Source organism: Jaculus jaculus, chromosome 17, assembly GCF_020740685.1.
Source record: "Jaculus jaculus isolate mJacJac1 chromosome 17, mJacJac1.mat.Y.cur, whole genome shotgun sequence".
Taxonomy (NCBI): Eukaryota; Metazoa; Chordata; class Mammalia; order Rodentia; family Dipodidae; genus Jaculus; species Jaculus jaculus.
The window spans coordinates 59,460,916-59,483,633 of NC_059118.1; the positions used below are offsets into that span (position 1 = coordinate 59,460,916).

The 22,718-nt window shown below is 44.2% G+C and overlaps 1 protein-coding gene across 1 annotated transcript in view; it reads right to left on the bottom strand.

Moving 5' to 3' along the window:
• Sycp2l (synaptonemal complex protein 2 like) overlaps window positions 1-22,718 on the bottom strand; it is a 151,259-nt gene that overhangs the window by 99,411 nt on the left and 29,130 nt on the right. Inside the window, 8 exon segments of the mRNA XM_045136368.1 lie at window positions 49-148; window positions 5,058-5,136; window positions 6,142-6,276; window positions 7,797-7,874; window positions 9,596-9,662; window positions 15,747-15,836; window positions 18,567-18,613; window positions 18,919-19,063. Of these exon segments, the coding sequence (XP_044992303.1) occupies window positions 49-148; window positions 5,058-5,136; window positions 6,142-6,276; window positions 7,797-7,874; window positions 9,596-9,662; window positions 15,747-15,836; window positions 18,567-18,613; window positions 18,919-19,063 (741 nt within the window).

Consider the following 22,718-nt stretch of genomic DNA (forward strand, 5'->3'; position numbering starts at 1 on the left):
AAACAAAATCGTAAATCCCACTGAACGCTACAAACAAAATGAACTTACCCACGCATTCTCCTCAAGGTGTCTGAGAGTCTGCATATCAGCCTCAAGGCTCCTCCATTCTTGAAGGACAGACGTGTGAAACTTCTCTAGTTTGTTCAGTCTGCAGAACACGATAGCAACAGACCTTAGGATGCAGAGAGGACTCAGCCTTTAGGACACTTGGCAGCAAAATCCAATGACCGGAGTTCAATTCCCCAGTACCCACGTGAAGCCAGATGCACAAAATGGCCATGCATCTTGGCTTTGTTTACAGCGGCTAGAGGCCCTGATGTGCCCTTCTTCTCTCTTTTCTCTGCTGGGTGTGGTGGCACCTGCCTTTAATCTCAGCACTGGGGAGGCTGAGGTAGGAGGATTGCTGTATGAGGCTAGTCTGAGACTCCATAGTGAATTCCAGGTCAGCCTGGGCTGGAGCGAGACCCTACCTCAAAGTCAAAACTCAATGGGACAGCCTGGGTGAGAGAGATGATGCTCGTCATTAACTTTCTTGTTCAACATTTCTTGCTTGAGAACATGGTGCCTCTCCTTCATGCCAAGTGACCTCCCGCTCAGAAACCCTGTCACATCAACTTTCACTTAGGCCCCTGCTATAGCCTGGAGGAAGTGCCAACCCATCCTTCCTCTTGCAGAACACAGGGCAGATGGCTCTAGCAAGAGGAGACAGAGCCTCCCCGCCCCTCCCTCCCTTCCTTCCTTCCACATGCCCCTTTCTCTAGCTGACTTTACACTGGCTATGAAATTATGGTCAAGAATGGGCTCATACCTTTTTCCTGGCTCTGTGTCTTTGTCCTAAATTGTTTTTTTTTTTTTGGCGGGGGGGTTTCGAGGTAGGGTCTCACTCTAGCCCAGGCTGACCTGGAATTCACTATGGAATCTCAGGGTGGCCTCAAACTCATGGCAATCCTACCTCTGCCTCCCGAGTACTGGGATTAAAGGCATGTGCCACCGTGCCCAGCTTGTCCTAATTTTTTTTTCTTTTGTTTTTTTGAGGTAGGGTCTCACCCTTGCCCAAGATGACCTAGAATTCATTATGTAATCTCAGGGTAGCCTCGAACTCATGGTGATCCACCTACCTCTGCCTCCCAAGTGCTGGGATTAAAGGTGTGCGCCACCACGCCTGGCTTGTCCTAAACTTTTTAACAAATATGTATTTAAAGCAGAAAGACAGATAGACAGAGAGAGAGAAAGGTAGACAGGAAGAGAGAGGAGAGGGAAAGGTAGAGGAGAGAGAGAGAGAATGGGTGTACCAGGGCCTTAGCCACTGCATATGAACTCCAGACGCTTGCACCACTTTGTGCACCTGACTTTACATGGGTACTGGGGAACTGAACTGAGATGGCAGACTTTGTAGGAACGCACCATAACTGCTGAGCCATTTCTCCAGCTCCAAACTCCAGGCTGACCTGGAATTCACTATGTAGTCTCAGACTAGCCTCATACTCACAGCAATCCTTCTACCTCAGCCTCCCAAGAGCTGAGATTAAAGGCATGTACCACCATGCCTAGCAGGATCTATTTATGTTATTGCCTTTTGAAATTTGTTTTGCTTGTGCAGGTGTGTGCAGAGAGAGAGAGAGAGAGAAAGAGAGAGAGAGAACAGGCACACCAGGGCCTCGATCCACTGTCAATGAACTCCAGACACATGCACCACCTTGTGCATTTGGATTTATGTGGGCACTGGGGAATGAAACTCGGGTTGTTAGGCTTTACAGGCAAGTGCCTAAGCCACTGAGCCACATCTGCAGCCCTGTCCTGAAGTGTTTAACAGCTTCCATTCTGTGTCTAAAGCACCATATATGTAAATGGCTTATCTAATAGCTTGCTTACTGTCTCTCCTCTCCACGAGGTCCAGGCTTCATAGAAAGAAGAGCTCCTCTGGGTTGGAGTGAGACCCTACCTCAAAAAAAAAAATTTTTTTTTTCAAAAGAAAGCATGTTATGTATGGTGGTACATGCCTTTAATCCCAGCACTTGGGAGGCAAAGGAAGGAGGATCACCATGAAACCCTACCTCCAAAAATAAAAAAGGAAGGGAGGGAGGGAGGAAGGGAGGGAGGGAGGAAGGAAAGAGCGCACTCCTATTGCTGCTGCTGAATGTTAACGTTTTGGCCCTCAGGACAGGGCCAGTAAGAGGTAACTAAAAGGCAGGACTTAGTGGGAGGTCCTTAAGTCATTAGCGGTACTTCTTAAAGAGGATTCTGGGATTTCTCCCAGGCTATGAGGTGAGCAGTTTTCACTGCCACATTTTCTTGCATTGCTATCCTGCCTGCCACAGAGCCCAAAATGAAGGGACTATTTTTTTTTTTTTTCAGGCAGAAAATATCCACAAACAAACCTTGAGTCCACATACACATACACACAGGTGTATAGTTGGTTGGTTTGTAACTGGGTCTCACTCTCCGGAGTGAGAAGTACAGGCATGGGCGGGCATGCCTGGCTACCTCAGGGTTTTGTAAATAATCAGCAAGTTGACCGCCAGCTCGCTGTCATTACTCTCCCACGCTGAGCGTGGAGCCAAGTCTCTGGCATTGCTGTGTGAGTTAGGGTGCAAGATCCCTGCAGTGTGGCAGGAACCCTACAGATCCAGTGTCCTTTGTGGCCATGTTCAGGTCTATATCTATACAAGAACTTGAAAATATTATAAATTTCTATTTAAATATATTTTATTTATTTATTTGAGAGAGAGAGAGAGAGAATGGGCATGCCAGGGCCTCTAGTCACTGCAAATGAGCTCCAGATGCATGTGCCCTCTTGTGCATCTGACTTAATGTGGGTCCTGGACAGTCGAACTGGTATCCTTTGGCTTTTGCAGGCAAACGCCTTAACCACTAAGCCATCTTTCCAACCCATAAATTTTTATTTGAATAATGTATGCTACCCAAAGAAATGGTCTACTTCAGCTAAGCAAACTGATTCAACAGGCTTTTCCTTGCTTCATTTCAGGCCATTTTCTACAACATGGATAACTGCTATATAAATTTTCAAGTAGGATCTCACTCAAGCGTAGGCTGGCCTGGAATATACTATGTAGTCCCAGGGTGGCCTTGAACTCATGGCGATCCTCCTACTTCTGCCTCCCGAGTGCTGGGATTAAAGACGTGCACCATCATGCCCACCCTGCTATATGTTTGTTATGAGAGAGAGAGATATGGAGAAAATAGACACACCAGGGCCTCCAGCCACTGCACTCAAACTCCAGATGCATGTGCAAACTTGTGCATTTGTGTCGCCAAGTGTGTCTGGCTTAGGTGGAACCTGGGGAATTGAACATGGGTCCTCAGGTTTTGCAGGAAAGTGCCTTAACTGCTAATCCATCTCTGTAGTCTGATAACTGCTACAGTTGCCTTCCTTATACGACTCAAATCTTGTTTCAAAGCCTCATATGGGAAGCACTTCCACTGTAATGGTTCTCAATTAGCTCTAATTACTACAGAAACACATCTACCCACTTGCCTTTCCCTCTTCCCATGTCTCTGAAATTCAGTCACCTTAGTACGTCCCCCTACTATAATCACAAGGACATATATGTGTGTAATTTTATTGTGGTATCACATAAAACTTATCCTTGTAATAACTTTTTTGTTTTGTTTTGCAAAGTAGGGGCTTGCTCTACCCAGGCTTACCTGGAACTCAGTAGGTAATGTCAGGATGACCTTGAACTCACAGCAATCCCCTTTCCTCTGCCTCCCAAGTGCTGGGGTTAAGGGTGTGCACCAGCACACCCAGGCCCTTGTAATCATTCCCATGTGTGTAACTTGGTAGCACATCGCACATTCACAATATTCTGCCACCATCACTGTAGCAGACAGCTTCAGATTCGCTGAGATGCACTTCCAGATCAGGCACAGTGATGGAGGAAGGGATGTTTATTGAAGCTTACAGACACAGGGGAAGTTCCATAATGGCAGAAGAAGCCGGGCCTGTTTTCACAGGTCCAAGCAGAGAGAGAAGCCGCAGAGCGTGGCACACTGCAGGAACTCCCGGTGGAACTAGGCACTTTGCATACCTTTGGATTGGAATCTCAAGCCCACCACCACATCCTAAGATCCACCCAGTGACACCTCCTCCAGCCAGGTGGCTGCAGATCCAAACTACAAACTAATAAAACACTGAGCATATTGGGGCCATCTACCCAAACTACTACAATCACTATTTCCTGGTTACAAAGCTTTTCCATTACGCAAAACAGAAAGTTTGAATCCATTAAACAGTAGATGCCCCTTCTCTCAACCTCTAGTACACTTCCTTTTATTTTTTTTTGAGGTAGGGAACTCATTCTGTAGTCTCAGGCGGGCCTCTGACCTCAAACTCATGGTGACCCTCTTACCTCTGTCTCCCGAGTGCTGCGGCCAAAGGCGTGTGCCACCATGCCCCGGCTCTGCCATGTTCTCTGTCTCGATGGATTTCTATTTCCTCACCCCACGATGTGCCTCCACTAAGCGAATTCATGGTATTTTTCCTCTTGGGCCTGGTGGCCTTCTTTTTATGTTTTATAGGTCCATCCATCTTTAGCAAGTGCCAAAATTAGATTTCTTTTCAAAGTTGAGCAACCATCAGTGGTGTGGACATAGCACACTTTTTGTACACAGCACATTTATCCATCGTCCCCGTGTTTGTCCTCCCTTCACAGACAGCCTTTTTCTTTGGTTTTCCCAGGTAGGGTCTCACTCTAGCTCAGATTGACCTCGAATTAACTATGCAGTCTCAGGGTGGCCTCGAACTCATGGTGATCTTCCTACCTCTGCCTCCCAAGTACTGGGATTAAAGGAGTATGCCACCACACCCGGCTCAGGCTGTCATTTTAAGAATACTTTAGGACTGCATAATGGTAGAACTTGAGGTTTAAGGAAGACAGTGAACTCACCTTCTTATCTTGTGGCTAGAGAAGCAGACCCCTGGGAAGGGTTAAGATCAAACCTCACACCTGCTCACACTATACCTCCTCAGGTCTCAGAACAACATTCATGAGACAAACCTTTTCCTTGGTGACTTTGGTTTGCAACCTGATATTTACCTGCACAGGTGTATCTGGTCCCAAAGTTTTATTAGGCAATCAGGTGCTTTCTTTGCTTTTTCTGAATGAGATGGGCTCTCTTCCTGTGGAGGCAAAAATAACACAAAAGCAAGATGATCACCACTGGGATAAGCCTCGTCGCATGCACTGAGCATGTGCTTTGTTTTAAAGCGATGCCACCAGCACATGGTTATATTCACGGCAAACGTTCCCACTAAACAATCTTCCAGATGGTGTCTCAAATTTGATGCTATAAAGAATGAGACAGGTTCACAGACAGTTGGCTGAGAGCATGTGCCACATTAGCATGAGGGCCTGACCTGCTCTGAGTTCAAATCCCCAGGGCCCACATACAAAGCCGGGTGTGGCAACGATGCCTGGACAACCCCAGTCCTGTAGGTAGCAGAGACTGGAGAATGGCTGGGGCTTGCTGCTCAGCCCGTCTGACCAGAAAGATCAGCTCCAGGTTCAGCGAGAGGCGCCATTTTAAGGAAATAGAGGGGTGCTAGAGGAAGACCCCTGACATTCTCTCTGGCCGCCTTGTGGGAGGGCCCCACGCATAGGAATCTGCACACACTCATGCACACACCACACCGCGCACACTACAGACCCACGCACAGAAAAGCAACAAGACACTTAGGAGAACCTACAGCCATGCTGTGGATCCGCATAGTGAACACTATGGGCATGTGTCAATTACAAATTGACCTTGCAGAAAATAAGGGCTCTGGAGGTCTCCCACACTCCTCAAGTGTAAGTAACAGCAACCACGACGACGCTAACACAGTCATGTTGTCACCTCACATAACTCCTTCTGTGGGTGCCTGGTGAGAACACGGAAGGCCTAATCTGTGCGCAGGTCAGGTTTGCATCATTATCACAATGTCACCATGCTGCAAATGAGGTGTAAATAAAAGTTGGCACGCTCTGGCCAACATCCCTTCATGACCCCTCCTCGTGGCACCCTGGTCACCAGCCTTCCTCTCTGTTCTGGCATCCAACCCCAGTGGAGCCCACGCGTGAGCGGGATCACGTGGCACTTGTCTGGCTGGTTCTGGTTCTCTTAAGCGTCCTCCAGGGTCACGGCGGGCGTGATCATCTTAGCGGATTGTTACCTGGTATTTTCTCTTCAGCTCCTTTGTGAAGTTCTCGAAGGCTGTGGCTAAAGCAGAGCCACAAAAGTTCTCAGTTGTGTCCTCGAAAGGTGCAGCAGAAATGTCTGAAACAAAAACAAAATGTGACGTGAACCACCACCGAGAAATGCTCAAAGTAGACACGTCAGTGTGGCCAGAGATGTAACTGTCTCTCAGAAACACAAATATGGACTGCAGATACCCCACTTCTTGGCTGTGACCCACAGAATGCATGACCTGGCCATGACCACACAGGTCGGCCAGCACTGAGCTAATGCAGCAGGCCACTCACGCTGCCTCTCACCGAACCTCTCTCTCTAGCAATGTCCATTTGACCCGAAGCTTCCCGGCGCTTTTGAGACGGGCACCTGATATTCACCTAAGAAGGCTGAGGTATCACAAGGGACACGGTTTAAAGAATATGTAAAGGTCAGAGACTGCCTGGGGATAAGCTGGCATAGCTGCTTCTGGGTGCCAGTCTGACAAGGGTTCATGAGAAGTCTGGCACTGATCTCAAGGATTTGCCTGCCTCAACTTCTCACAAAAACCATACGGAGTAGGTGCTGCCAGGATCCATGGGGAACGTGAAGCTCCCATCTAGAAATGGAGCCGCAACCATTACAAACACTGCCTTCTCATGCCTGGGGACTCCTAAGCAAGTCTTTTTTTTTTTTTGGTTTTTCGAGGTAGGGTCTCACTCTGGCTCAGGCTGACCTGGAATTCACTATGTAGTCTCAGGGTGGCCTCGAACTCTCGGCGATCCTCCTACCTCTGCCTCCCGAGTGCTGGGATTAAAGGCGCGTGCCACCACGCCCGGCTCTAAGCAAGTCTTTTTAGAGACCTTTGTTTAAAGATATTACGGTATTAAGCTGGGCGTGGTGGCATGCGCCTTTAATCCCAGCACTTGGGAGACAAAAGTAGGAGGATCACTGAGTTCAAGGCCACCCTGAGACTACATGGTGAATTCCAGGTCAGCCTGAGCTACAATGACACCCTACCTCGAAAAAAAAAAAAAAAATCATTCCATGAAGATATTATGGTATTCATTCAGAAAGCTAGCCTCATGCATGTAGTCACTCCAGATTATTCTCCTTAATGAGTTATAGACTATGCACAAAATTCCTCTAGTAACTACATTAGTTCAGCAGAAACCTATACATCTAGCAGCCCTCAGTCCCCAAAGATTTCAATAAAGAGCGAAAGAATAGAAATCAAAAAGCTGGGAGGGTGCTTGCTTTATCTCAAGTTTGTACAATAGGGCTAGAGAGGTGGCTCAGCAGTTAAGGCACTTGCCTGCAAAGCCTAGGAACCCAGGTTCAGTTCTCTAGGTCCTACATAAGCCAGATGCACATAGTGGCACATGTGCCTGGAGTTCGTTTGCAGTGGCTAGAGGCCCTGCATGCCCATTCATTCTCTCCCTCTCCCTCCCTAACAAATAAAAATTATATTAATATTTGTACAATAATTTGTTCTTCGCTGAAAGAACACAATGCCTTGTAGGCTTTCGTGGCTAGGATAATCTTAAACTCTAACTCTCATAGGCCCAGTGTGGAAAAGCACATGGATCCACTCCTGTGTCAGCCGCTGCCTGAGAGTGTGGAGTTACCTGCCAAGACTGGGAATCCTGAAGTGTCCTCTTCTGACCTCGACTGCTTTGGGGCAGCAAAATTCCCATCTGGCATCTCTGCGGGCAGACAGAGCACAAGGATGATCCTTGGGGTCACAGTTACTGTCTTGTTGGCACAAAACACCTGACCCAAAGCAGCTGACGGGAGGAAAGGTTTCATTTTGACTTTGCCTTCAGAGGACGCTTCACAATGGCAGGAAATAGATGGCCGAGCAGAGGCTGGGACATCACCTCCAGCTAGCAGGTGGTGAACGGCAACCCGAGGGTGAGCCAAGCTCTGGCAAGGAGAAGCTGGCTGGAACACCCCACCGTAGACGCAAGACCCCATCCTCCAAGCTGCCACCAGCTGGGGACCAGCCATTCAAAACACGTGACTTTATGAGGGATATCTAGTTCAAACCACCACACCCCACATGAACATCTTTTTATTCAGGTTTCCCAATACATCTTGTCTTTTCACTTATATTCAACCTTGACACAAGTGAAACTCATCGCCATCCATACACTAATTACTTCTTTAATATTTGAGAGAGAAAGAGCGAGCGAGCAAGCGTGCACGTGCATAAGAAAGAGTATGGACACACCAGGGCCTCCTGCTGTTACATGTGCCACTTTGGGCATCTGGCTTTATGTGAGTACTGGGAAACTGAACCCCGGGCTGTTGGACTTTGCAAGCAAGTGCACTTGCTAGTGGTAAAAGTAAAGGAAGCCACACGTTTTATAGACCCACTCAAAGTGGTCCCTTGGCATCTGCTCTCAGGACCGTCATGGATGTCAACATCCATAGGTGCTCAGCTCTGTCAGATGGTGGAGTGTCTGCATGCACCATGCTTGTTCTTGTGTGCTTTCTATCACAAGGTTACGTTTATCCAATGCAATGCAAGTTCCATGTCAAAGTTGCATCTTTATTGCTTGTTTTTTTTTAATTTTTTAATTTTTATTTATTTGAAAGCAACAGAGAGAGAAAGAGGCAGATAGAGAGAGAATGGGCCCGCCAGATGAACTCCAGATGCATGTGCCCCTTTGTGCATCTGGCTAACGTGGGTCCTCGAGAATCAAGCCTCAAACCGGGGTCCTTAGGCTTCAATGGCAAGGGCTTAACTGCTAAGCCATCTCTCCAGCCCTTTATTGCTTGTTTTTACATTGCTTTATCATTGTGTTCATTCATCTTTTCATGAGTCCATAAATGCAGGAGCTTGCGAACTGTCAATACCCACTACCTAACCTACTGAACACCTGCTTAAGGCACTTCCGGGAGAGAAGCAATAAATGTCCTGACTTAGAAACAGTGCCACAGGGAGAAATGCCAGACACAGATTTCAAGGGGACAAAGGAGAACCAAGAATTTTGCTGTTGAAAATTTCCCGTAACTGAAGTAGACTTACAACATGCCCAACACGGCTCAGGGAATTTTGTGGAAGAGCGGGCAGAGAGACTGTAAGGGCCACAGGTTGCGACGTCATGCCCAGATGCACTGCCTCCCCTGCTCCCCAACAACTGACTAAATAGCCTGTCACCCCATGCATCCTCGGAGACTGACCAACAGGACTGCTTGGACCCGATGCCAGGCTAACTCCTCCCTGGGCGGAACCCTGACTTGCTCTCTCCACCTGCATGGGTGTCTGGAGCTGGTGGGCAGCTCGCCCCACAGATGCTGTGGTCTGGGGAGAGCACTATGTGAAGTGAGTTTCAGCTGTTGCAATCTAAGGAGTGGTCCGGATTAATTTTCCTTTATTCTACGAAAAAAATAGAAATAAAAAAATAGCTGATTCTCTTACCTTGGTCTCCCAGGTTTTGCAGCTTATGTCGGGCACTACTGTCCATTGATGGCTCTTGGGTCACAATCTTAAACACAAGCAGCATATGTGTAGAACATATATATAATTTCAGCATACATATAATCGTAGGATAAAATCCCTTACAAAACAATCAACAAGGATACAAATACAATTTTAATTTTTTTAAAAGAATTTTAATTATTATTTATGAGAAAGGGGGAAAGAATGGGTGCGCCAGGGCCTCCAGCCACTGCAAATGAACTCCAGATGCATGCGCCACTGTGTGCATCTGGCTTATGTGGAACCTGGAGAATCAAACCTGGGTCCTCAGGCTTCACAGGCAAGCGCCTTAATCGCTAAGCCATCTTTTCAGCCCATAATTTTAATGCTAACAAACCAAATGGGTCACAGTTAAACAGTACCTGAGGCATTTCTTCTTCAATTTCTGGATTCTCTAAGGATGACAGAGCGCTTAATCGGTGGGGACTTTGATGTTCTGAATATAAGAAAATAGTTTCAAGTCAACAAATATATCAAGGAATAATTAAAAGCAATTTTTATCTCTTTCTGCCTGCCTACTGAGTTTATACATCTGTAGAGAAAATGAAGTCAATCACCTCAGCAGTTGCCCATCTGGCCCCAAGTTCATGAACAAGGCCTCCACATTGCCCCTCTTCCTTCACCACTGCTTCCTCTTTCCTCTCTGTGTGGGATGACTTGAAAAGCCCATATATTCTGCTTTGATTTTCACATTCAAATTAACATGTCCATCACAACATATAGAACTTGTCCACCTTATCACAAAGTTTGCAGCAGATCTGGTGGCCTAATAGATTTTTTTTCTCCTAGGCAAATTTCTATATGCTGATGAAAAAGACTATATTCTACAGTTGGTGGATGGCTTCCTTTCCTGTGGGGGAGGGGAGGGGCATGAGGTCGGGTCTTGCTCTAGTCCAAGCTGACCTGGAATTCACTGTGTAGTGTCAGGCTGACGTGAACACACAACAGTCCTCCTACCTCTGCTTCTGAAGTGCTGAGATTAAAGATGGACACCACCATGCCGGGAAATTCAGCTGGTGAATGGAATACTCTATAAATACCCAGTCCAGGCCAGGCCAGGTCATCTATAGTACAATTTAACTCTAAAGTATCTCAATGGTGTCTGGCAAATCTGTCCATTCATGGGAAGTGGGATAAAATTCCCCACTGTTTTGCAAAGGATCCTTTTGGGTTTAATAGTGTTTGCTTTACAAAATTCAGTTTTCCAACAGGTACCCTATAATTATGAACACTCTGCTTTCTTCAATTGATCCCCTGATTATGGAGTAACATTCTCTCCTTCCAGGCTTCATCTTCAGTCCATTTTATCAGATGTAAATGTGACTGACTACGCCTGCTCACTTCAAGTATCATTTGCTTGGAATGTCATTTCCCACCCTTCTGCTGTCAGCCCAGGTGTGTCTTTACCGGTGAACTTTTCCACTGGCAGCTTGTTGAGTCTTGTTTTATTTTGTAACCCACTCAACCCATCTATACATTTTTGTATTTTTTATGAGTATGTGTATGTGAGAGAATTGATGCACCAGGGCCTCCAGCCACTACAATCAAACTCCAAACACACGTGCCAGCTTCTGCAAGTGTTTGACCTTGTGTGCTCACATCACCTGTGCGTCGGGCTGCAGCCTTAGGCTTCACACACAAGTGCCTTAACCGCTAACGCGCCCCTCCCGCCCCCATCTATACTTTTAATCATAGACTAATCCATTTATATTGAAAGTTGTAATTGGTGAGAACATATCATTTTATTGATTTTCTTCTACTCGTCTTGAATGTTCTCATCTTTGTGGTTTGGTGGTTTACTGTGTTGATGTTTTGTTTCCTTTCTCTTTGGTGCATCACTCTTCCAGTGGGTTGGATACCACATGCCTTCACGGTGGCAGGTTTGCTTTCAATTCTGGTTGTAGGAGTCCCCTAAATTTCTTCTGTTACTTTGGTCTGATTATTACAAGTTCCCTGTTGTGGCATATCTTGGAAGTTCTTTATGGATTGCTGAAGGATAGCTTTGATAAGTAATCTTGGTTGGATTTACAGTTTCTTTCAGAACTTAGAATAATACACACACACACACACACACACACACACACACACACACACACACACATATATATAATTTTGATTTTGTGAGGTAGGGTCTTGCTCTAGCCCAGGCTGACCTGGAATTCACTAAGGAGGCTCAGGGAGGCTGTGAACTCACAGCGATCCTATCTCTGCCTCCTGAGTGCTGGGATTAAAGATGTGCACCACAACGCCTGGCTCTTCAATAAGTTATTTAACTTCCTCCTGGCCCACAGAGTTGCTGCTGAGAAATCTGTTATTAGTCTAATGGGAATATCCTTAAGTGTATTTGTAGTGGTTTTTATGGGAATGTGTGTCCCCCACAGCCTCAGGAATTTCCGATTAAGGTTAAGGTTCCTGCTTCAGTCTCCAGCAGCCTGCTGGAGGAGGGGTCACTGGAGGAGGATTTTTTGGCTGCTGATGGTGCCTCTCTGCTACGGATCTATGGAAGTGAGCTGGCTTCTTCCACCACGATGGAACCTCTAGATTCTGTGAGCCTGAAATAAACCCTTCCCTCCCGTAAGCTGCTTATGGTTGGGTGTTTGTCCAGCAACAAGAAAGTAATTGCAACAGTACCTTAGTGCTTTTCTCTGAGAGTTTTAAAATTCATCATCTTGTGTTTTTGACAATTTGATGCTGTGAAGATCTTCTGGTTGTATCTGTTTCTTTTTCTTATTTTGGTGGGGGGAAAAAGGTTTATTTTGGCTTACAGACTCAAGGAGGAGCTCCATGATGCAGGGGGTAAATGATGGTATTCGCAGAGGGTGGACATCACTGGCTGTATCTATATGGACTCTGATACATGGGTGTCCATATCTTTCCCACAAGAAAAAAAAAAATTCTAGGGATTCATGGAATCCATTTTCCATGTCATTTTAAATCCTTGATTTCAGATAATCTGAAAATGTAGATGTTTGCTTTTGAGTGGTGTCCCACTGATCTTAAAGTCTTCCTTTTCACTGGAATATGTCCAACAGATGGATCGTCAAGTTCAGGCATTCTTTTCTCCATTTGATTGAGTTGGTGTCTGACTCATTTTTATTTGATTTACTGAGCTCTTCATGTCCAAGATTATTTTTTAATTCTTTGTTAAATTTTTCTTTCAAATACTACATTGTCTTCCCAATTTCATGTAACTTTTAACATGTATTCTCTTGGATCTCATTGAGCTTTTTAACAGCTATAATTTTAAATGCTTTGGTAGACATTTCACACATTTTAATTTCTTTGGAATCTGCTGCTTGATATGTTCTTTTGGGCAAGTATTACCTTGCTTTTTTAGCATTGTTCTGTTCATATGTTGAGACTTATTTATTTGGAGAATCAGGTGTATCTTGTGCTTCTATGATGTCACATTCTTAGCTGTCCATAAATACTGGGTCCTCACTCTCCTTCCCTTGGCTACACTAGCTGTTTTTGTTTGATGTTTTTCGAAGTAGAGTCTCATTCTAGCCAAGGCTGGTCTCAAATTGACTATGCAGTCTCAGGGTGGCCTCGAACTCACAGCGATCCTCCTACCTCTGCCTTCCAAATGCTGGGATTAAAGGCATGCATGTGCCACAATGCCCGGCTGATGCTAGCTTTTATTTATTTATTTTTTTTATCATTTCAGAAAATCAGCTTTTCATTTCATGGATCTCTTGTGCTTTGTTGGCTATTTCTGGTCTGATCTTTACTTCAATGGGCCTTGAGCCCTTTTTTTTTTTTTTTTTTAAGTTCTTCATAATGTGAAGTTAATTTGCTCATTTGAGAAGTCTTGTGTTTCTTAACAGACATTTATCCTCATAAGCTTCCCTCTCATAAGTTTAGAAATGCTGTTTGCTTTAAGATACTTCAATTCTTTTTTCTTTGTCTGACCCATTTGTTCAGAAATCTTAACTATCACATATTTGTGCTTTCCAAAATTTTTTTTCTGTTAATGATTTCTAGTTTTATATCATCAGAAAAAGATAGATAAGAGGAATTCATTCTCACACTTGTTAAGGCTTGTGTTGTGGCCCAACACATGATCTTCTCAGGATGGATGATCTTCAGGGCGTACTTGAGGAGAATCTCCTTTGCTGCTGTCATCCCCGCCACCGCCACCACTGCTGCGGCTGCGTGCAATGTCTGTCCAGTTCCGGTTTCACTGTATTATTCATATCCCCCGTTTCCATTCATTTTCTGCCTGGCTGATCTAGCCACTGTTGAAATTGGGTTACCCAAGGCTCCTTTTGTCTTGATATAGCGGTATATTTCTCTCTCCAATCATAGTTCACTTCAAACCATCTCCAAATACATTTTTTTATATGAACCAAGTACCAAGTACCTGTGCAGAAACTCTAGGTGTTAAAAAGTCAGTACCATCTTGGAAGTTTGTCTTACAAATTTTGGAGGAGTGTTGTTTTGCTTTACATATTGGGTGCACATGTTTATAATTGGTGTTCTTTTGATCATAGTTTTATTTGTCTTAACAGTTTTTACTGTCTGCTGTAAGGAGAGTCAGCTGCTTTCTTTTGGCTACCATTTACACTGTCTTTCCATTCCTTAACTTTTAGCCTATGGTTCATGTTAGGGCTAAAGTGAGTCTCTTATGTGCAGCATATTGTTGGATCTTTTATATTTTCTTTCAGAAGTCCATTCGGCCACTCTTTCTTTTGACTAGAGAATTCAATCCACTTACATTAAGGTAGTAATTGATAGGAAATGTATTCCATTTTATTTTTCCCCCCACAAAAAAGTTTTATACTTTACTCATTCATTTTTGCAAATCTTGCTGTCTTCCTTCCTTTTTTATTCAAACACATTTTATTTATTTATTTGAGAGAAAGAGGGAAGGAGGGAAGGAGAGAGAATGGGCATGCCAGGGCATCCAGCCACTGCAGATGAACTCCAGATACATGTGCCCCCTTGTGCATTTGGCTTAGGTGGGTTCCAGAGAATTGAACCGGTATCCTTTGGCTTTGCAGGCAAATGCCTTAACCACTAAGCCATCTCTCCAGCCCCCTTCCTCTTTTTATGCTACATCTTCCTTTCTCCATTTCCCATTTTCCTTTGTTTCTGCCAGTGACAACTATATTAAATGGTTGCTGATCAAGTGCTATAGAGTGTCTTCATAATGGACTAAGGTCGAATGAAAAATGAACAAAAGACAATCCCTACATTTACAAACTTAAATTTTGTAAACACTTAAAAATGCAATACAGAGATGGCTCAGATAAAGTTTACAGGTTAAGGCTTGACAAAATCTAGCCCCAGATCAAACCCAGTATGCTACTTGATTTTATTTTATTTTTTGAAGCAGTGTCTCTAGCTCAGGCTGGCCTGGAACTCACAGTGATCTCTCACCTCTGCCTTTTGAGAGCCAAGATTAAAGGTGTACTCCACCTGGCCCAAAGCATTTTTTTTTTTTAAGTAGGATGGAAACACACCCATGTCTGCATAGTGGTTACATCTTATCTGAGGCTGATTTTGTGCTCTCATTGTAGATGTGAATAATCAACAGAAACAACATGGGTCCAGAGACAAAATTATTCATTGCCAGTCTTTTACAGAAAAAAGTTTGCTAAGTGCTTCTCTAGGTCATGTGAGTTTTCCTGAGTCTTTAATAAAGAGGAGCACCAGCAATTCTCATGCATAAACTGATATCAGCTACCAAAGTAAAGTTAAATTACAATTGTTAAGGAGATAGCTCGATGGTTAAGGGTACTTGGTTGTAAAGCCTGCCAGCCTGGGCTCAATTCCTCAGTACCCATGTAAAACTGGATGCTCAAAATGGTGCATGTGTCTGGACTTTACTTTCAGCACCAAGAGGCCCTGATATGTCCATTCTCTCCCTGTCCCTTCTCAAAGATATTTAAGTCACAATATTATCTATCCTTTGCTAAAGGAGACATTAGCAGGAAAATCATACAATCATACCTCTATACTGTTTCATTTTTTAAAAAATAGTTTGCTTCAAGCTATATCCCCAAATATTTATTTCCCCCCAGTGTAAACCAACAGAAAATCAAGTACCTATCTTCTGTACATAATATCCGGGACTTCAAGAGATAGAATTACCTTCTACATTTGTTTCAGAAAATGTTGCCGCTGATGTAGTGTTTTGCCTGGAGATGACTTTCCATGCTGGTGTCAGAAACTCAGCCTAAGACACAACAACTCTGTTAAACACTGCGATTCATAATCCCTTTAAAACATGGCAGAACTCTAAGCTATGCTTTACCATGCTTTAAGAAGACTGGGTGTTGGACTCGCTGCACTCTAAACAAACACGGAGACTCCAGGTGTCAGAAGCAGAAGAACACGTGGCCCTTATCTCAACTGAGAAGGGAAGGCAGAGGTTCTCCAGAACAGTCTACCAATGGCCACAGCACATTTACGTTGCATGGGCAGCACACAGGGAAACTTCACAAAGATACAAGTTCTCAGGTACCACCCACAATCTACCCAGTCAGAACTTTGGGACAGGAGCCAGCATGTTTTGCCAAGCCATCGTAGTCAGCATGAAGATGCCCACTGAAGCTCGAGAAACACTGCTCCAACCCAGGGGTCGGCAAACCCACCACCTGTCCTTGTACTGCGTCCTTCACTTCCACACACTCTCTGGCAGGCACCAAGGGCACAGTTGGTATATTGCCAGAGAGACTGCATGGCTCACAAAGAGTATAGTATTATCTGGCCACTTGCAGGAAATGTTGGCCAACTTTGCCCTAAATGATTTTTGAGTTTGTTTGTTTTTTGAGATAGTGGTTCATTCTAGCCCATGCTGACGTGGAACTCACTTTTGTAGCTCTGAGATGGCCTCAAACTCACAGTGATCCTTCTACCTCTGCCTCCTGAGTGCTGGGATTAAAGGTGTGAAGCACCACACTCAGTAGTCAATGATTTCTGTACACTCCAATGCAGAGAATGGGAAGTCAGAACTGCCTCACTGAACAGCCACATAGACTTCTTGCTGGTTGCATAGCCTCAGAATATGGATTCTTTAGTCCATGTTCTTTTTTTTTTTTTTTTTTAATTTATTTACAAATTCCAGCTTGTGCATCCTGGCTTATGTGGGTCATCCTGGGGAATCAAACGTGAGTCCTTTGGCTTTGTAGGCAGGCGCCGTAACCACTAAGCCATCCCTCCAGCCCCCATGATGTTTCTTTTGGTGCTTATTTGAAACCAAAATGGTACTTACTATAATCTGTTCTTTTAGCCTGTTTGTAACTGATAACTCATTCAAAAAATAGTAAAAGACAGTATCCACATCTATGGGTTCCCCATCTACACATTCAATCAACTATAAGACAAAAATATTCAGGAAAACATTATTACTGATTATAAATTTTTATGGGCTGGAAAGATGACTGAGTGGTTAAACCACTTGCCTGCGAAGTCAAAGGACCCAGGTTCCATTCCTCAGGACCCACGTTAACCAGATACACAAGGTGGCACATGTGTCTGGAGTTCATTTGCAGTGTCTAGAGGCCCTGGCATGCTTATTCTCTATCTCTCTCAAATAAATAAATGCTTTTTTTAAATCTTGTTATGAGCCAGGCGTGGTAGTGCATGCCTTTAATCCCAGCACTTGGGAGGCAGAGGTAGGAAGATCGCTTTGAGTTCTAGGCCACCCTGAGACTCCATAGTGAGTTCCAGGTTAGCGTGGACTAGAGTGAGACCCTACCTTGAAAAAAAAAATGTAGGGCACACATATTTTTGATCACAGCACTTGGAAGGCACTGTGAGTTGGAGACCAGTGTGGGACTATGAGCTGGTGTGAGAGCCTACTTTGAAAAAAAATCTTGTTGGGGTCCTTACTCCCTAAACAATAAGGCATAATAACTATTTATAGAGCATTTGCATTGCATTAGATATTTACGGATACAGCAGGGTTTGTAGAGGTTATAAACAATCATGAGGCTACTTTATTAGGGAGTTGGTCATCCACAGATTTTGGTAGCCAAGCAGGATCCTGAAGCCAACTGCCTATGAATACTAAGGGATGAGTGTATTAGCCCTGGGCTCTCTGCCCATCACCCTGCTGAGGAACAAAATAGATGCAGCTGAGACTGGGAGACTAATTACCTTGTATTTCTGCTCAGGCAGGCAGGGCAGCCCCCCACCCCCACAATCAAAGTAGCTGCCCCTTATGAACATGGTATAGAGAGTGTGTCTATCATTTGAAAGAAAACAAAAAATGATTGCTAAGAGAAGGAAGTCATTCAGCTAATAGACAAAAGCTGGTTAAATTAGTCTGGAGGACACTGGCTTCCAGATTTCTTCTTTGATACACAACAAGAGTAAGTGAATAGAAATTAAACTCTGAAAGCATATTCAATGTTGTATGAGCCTGAAGGTATTTCAGCCCTCACAAATAAGATTTCTATGCTGAAATCACAAAAAGCATGCCAACAAACTGATAACTAAAGAATTAAACCAACAGGTTGACTTTAAACTGCAAATTCAAGAGCATGTATTTGTGGGAAATCACTAAGGTATTTAGACATCCTTTGTGAAGATCCTTTCACAACATTTGAGAAAAATCATTAAAAAATGCTAAATCTTTTAGATTTATACCAAATGTTTAGAAGACCCTGGTGTTTCTACGGGCAGGCTGACATGTCAGCAAGCCTCTCATCCGTTGCTGGAAGACTTTTTAAAATTTTAAGAAAATATAGTAATGGCCAGGCGTGGTAGCACACACCTTTAGTCCCAGCACTTGGGAGGCAGAGGTAGGAGAATCACTGTGAGTTCAAGGCCAGCCTGAAACTACATGGTGAATTCCAGGTTATTCTGGACTAGAGCGAGATCTTACATTAGGGGAGACAGGGAGATAGTAATGTGTATAAGCCCCCAAGGCCCCCAAAACAACACAACAACATGTACTTACTTGGTCTTTCTTGGGACTGAAGCTACTGACAGGGGACAGTGGCAAGACTAGAAGGTAAAAGTGAGCACACAGGGCATGTGCCATCGTGAGACATGAGAATTCACTTCATCCCTCTCCTAATCCTCCTGCTTCCCAAGGCTTGCTCCAGGGTCTGTACCTGGGATCCCTTTCTAAGCACTCAGCTTTGTTCCCCACCCCATTTCCTGCAGGATCAGTTTGGCTTTCTAAGCATGACAGAGGAGGAAGGCCAGTGGGCACACATTTCTTTGGTACCCTCCCCTATCAGGTACTGAAAAGTGAACTGTTGACTTATCTGAGACGGGGACCCAAAGAAGATAAGCAGCCGACTTACTTTTGAGCGAGTTGACTCTTAACTTTCTCCTCCTGGAATATGACTTTAGAGATTTCCTTTTATGGGTAGTCATCCAAGATTGATCACTGGTACTGGAACTTGAATCTTGATCACTCTCAGAGAAGAAGTGCTTCCCAGAATTAAACTTTTACAAAACAGATGATAAATGAGATCATTTCATGGAGGGGAAGGTGTCAGGACCATGTAAGTACAATTAAGCATATTACTACATACGCATTTATGTACAATTAAACACTTTACACACACATCAGACATTATGATTAGGCACAGGAGAAGCACATCGTATACAAGCGTGGACTCTCTTCAGTAATAAAGCCCATGGATGAGAGGAGATAAAAAGAGGGAAAGATCAACCCATTAGTCCATTCCCAGCCAGCCTGCTATTGAAAGTCAGGCATTTGCAATTGAAGGGACTTTACATCTCTGCTCAAAAGCTGCTACACCAACACCAGCCCAGGCTGGCCTTGAACTCATGGCAATCCTCCAGTTTCAGCCTCCCAAATGCTGGAATTGCAGGCATAAGCCAACACACCTGGCCCATTTCAATTCTTTAACAGGTCTGCGCAAGGTGAGCCTCAATTATGTAACACACCTACTTAACAGTCTTTTACTCTTTTCTTCCTCCTCTTTTATTTTTATTTTTGACACAGCAAGAAAAGATTGTAAATCTAGGCTCTAAACTCCATATAACATTTCTTTTTTAAAAAAAGTTTTAAGCCAGGCGTGGTGGTGCATGCCTTTAATCCCAGCACTTGGGAGGCAGAGGTAGGAGGATCACTATGAGTTCAAGGCCACCCTGAGACTACATAGTTAATTCCAGGTCAGCCTAAGCTAGATGGAGTGAGACCCTACCTAAAAAAAAAAAAAAAAGTTTTATAGTGGAGCTCCAAGCCTACATTTTTGATAGGTCTCTTTGTGTGTTTAACTGCTAGTTACCATGGCAATTGGACCTTTGTGGGCTATAGTTACAGAGAGGACCTGTCATTTTTCAACTACCATGAGGCAAGGAGGCTCTTCATGATGGCAAATGAACAGTTGTTATTGTTCTGAAGCACTAACTAAAGGGATCTGGCTTTCAATTTTCCATCAGCTTTTTGCCAACAAACAGAATTTAACATGGAATGCTCCCTTCCTTCTGGTTTTACTGACCGATATCAACTATCAATGACAGAAGGATGAGCAGAGGAAGGCAGGTTAACAGTTTATAAATCCCATGGCACACTGTGAATAAGAACTAGAATAGGGGTCATAGAGATGGCTCTGTGGTTCAGGTGCTTGCCTGCAAAGCCTAATAACCGGGGTTCAATTCACCAGCACCCACATAAAGCCAGATGCACAAAGTGGCTCATGCATCTGGACTTCATTTTCAGTGGCTGGAGGCCCTGCTGTGCCCATTCTCTCTCTCTCTGCAAATAAATTATTTTTTAAAAACTAGAATAAAGCCAGGTGTGGTGGCACACACCTTTAATCACATCACTTGGGAGGCAGAAGTAGGAGGATCACTGTGAGTTCAAGGCCAGTGTGGGACTACAAAGAGAATTTCAGGTTAGCCTGGGCTACAGCAAGACACTACCTCATAAAAATAAACTAGAATATTTATCAAGTAAATATATATAATCAATTACTATTATTCTTTTCCAGTGTTATTTACATGGGTTTACCTACTGTTTATTAGAAATAATGTTGATTTTCCATTTGAAATTCAAATGATCCCATTGAAAGTCAGTGTAAGGTTAAATATAAGAAAATCATAGGTAACAAGGAGTGTGCCCCATTTTGAAGACGGCAGACAAATAGCAGGAAAGCAGGAAGCACTGCTTTAAAATAATGGAAGTGGGGGTCTGGAGCGATGGCTCAGAGGGTAAGGGCGCTTTCTTGCAACGCCTAATGGCCCAGGTTTGATTCTCTAGCACCCGTGTGAAGTCAGATGCACAAAGTGGTACATGCGTCTGGAGTTCTCTAGCGGCGGGAGGCCCTTGCCCAACCATGCTCCTGCTCGCTGTGTCTGCCTGTCTTTGTCTCTAGCTCTGTTTTAAAAAGGTAACAGAGGTTCCATTACCAACATCCTTCCTTCTTCTTTTCTGTGACCCTCAAAAGCAGCCTTGCCCCTGAAACAAAGCACATCAAATGAGTGGAATGGATCGGGCCATCACCTCGCCCCAGCTCCCGTCAGAGGTCTGACTTCTTCCCTCCTGTGTTCCTGCCTTGGTGGGCACTAGGCGACGCTTTCTGCAGATGCACTTACCCGTTTCTGTACTACGTCTGGTAGGAGACGGCTGCTTATTCAATAGAAATAAACCACTGCTGAGCTCCTGGTCCATCAGATACACACAGGCAAGGGGGAAGCAGCAGGGGTGGGGGCAACGGATGAGGGACAAGCTGCCAGCAGGGTGTGAGTTCTATTGGTGCCAAGTTCTGCCCCACGCGGTGTGGACAGGGGGTTCTAGCTGTTCTAGTAGTTGGGTCGCGATCTCGTCGTGGTTTTGACTTCCACTTTCCTGGTACCTAGTGCTACTGAGTAACTCTCGGCTTATCTGCCATTTGTGTGCTTTTGCTTTGTGAATGACTGTTTAAATACATTGCCTAGAATTTTAGCAGGCTGCGTGTTCACTATTGAGATTTTGAAAGACAAGATCAGACACAAACCTTTCCCACAAGGACATGGCTTGTCTTTCCTTATCCGAGCAGTGGGTTTCAAGCAGCTTAAGCTGCTCTTGATGAAGTCTAGCTTATCAATGTGTGCTTTTAGAAACTGCTTCCGCTGTGGCATCTAAACAAAATCCGTGCCTAATGTTGTCCTCCAAATAACATACATTGCTAAGTGTGGTGGTGTACGCCTTTAATCCCAGCACTTGGGAGACAGAGGTAGGAGGACTGCCGTGAGTTCGAGGCCACTCTGAGACTCCATAGTGAATTCCAGGTCAGCCTGGGCTAGAGTGAGACCTTACCACAAAAAACTAAAAAACTTAGCCATATATTCCCTAGGCTTTGCAACCGAGCACCTTAACGGCTGAATTATCTCTTCAGCCCCTAATTAATCTTTATACAGTGAAAGGTGAGAATGGAAGGTCATTTGCTTTCTTGTACCAGGATATTCAATTAGTTCAGCATCATGTGTTGAAAAGCTATCCTTTCTCCATTGACCTGTTTAGATCTTTGTCATATACTAATAATATATATAAAGCCTAACATTTGGGGTCCTGCATCACATTAGAGTGACTACAGCTAAAAATAACTAGAAGGGAGGATCCTGGGACTGATGGAATTGATCAACATTTGAGAAGGATATATCAGATTTCATTATCTGATCATTACACAAGAGACACATGAATAGAATCTCTCATAAGTACAGGCAAACACTATAAGAATTAAGGAAGGAAATAAGGACTTAGCAGTTAAGGTGCTTGCCTGTGCAGCCAATGGACCCAGGTTCTATTCCCCAGAGTCAATGTAAGCTAGATGCACAAGTTAGCACATGCATCTGGACTTCATAGGCAGTGGCTGGAGGCTCTGGCATGCCCATTCTCCACCCCCCATGAAATAAATATTTTAAAAAGAAACAAAATAACACTGGAGAGATTGCTTAGTGGTTAAGGCACTTGCCAGCAAAGCCTAAGGTCCCAGGTTCAATTGCCAAGTACCCACATAAGCCAGACACAAAAGATGGTGCACGCATCTAGAGTTTATTTGTCATGGCTAGAGGCCCTGGTGTGCCCATTCTCTTTCTCCTCCACTATGTCTCAAATATTTTTTTAAAAAGAAAAGAAAATTTTTGAAAA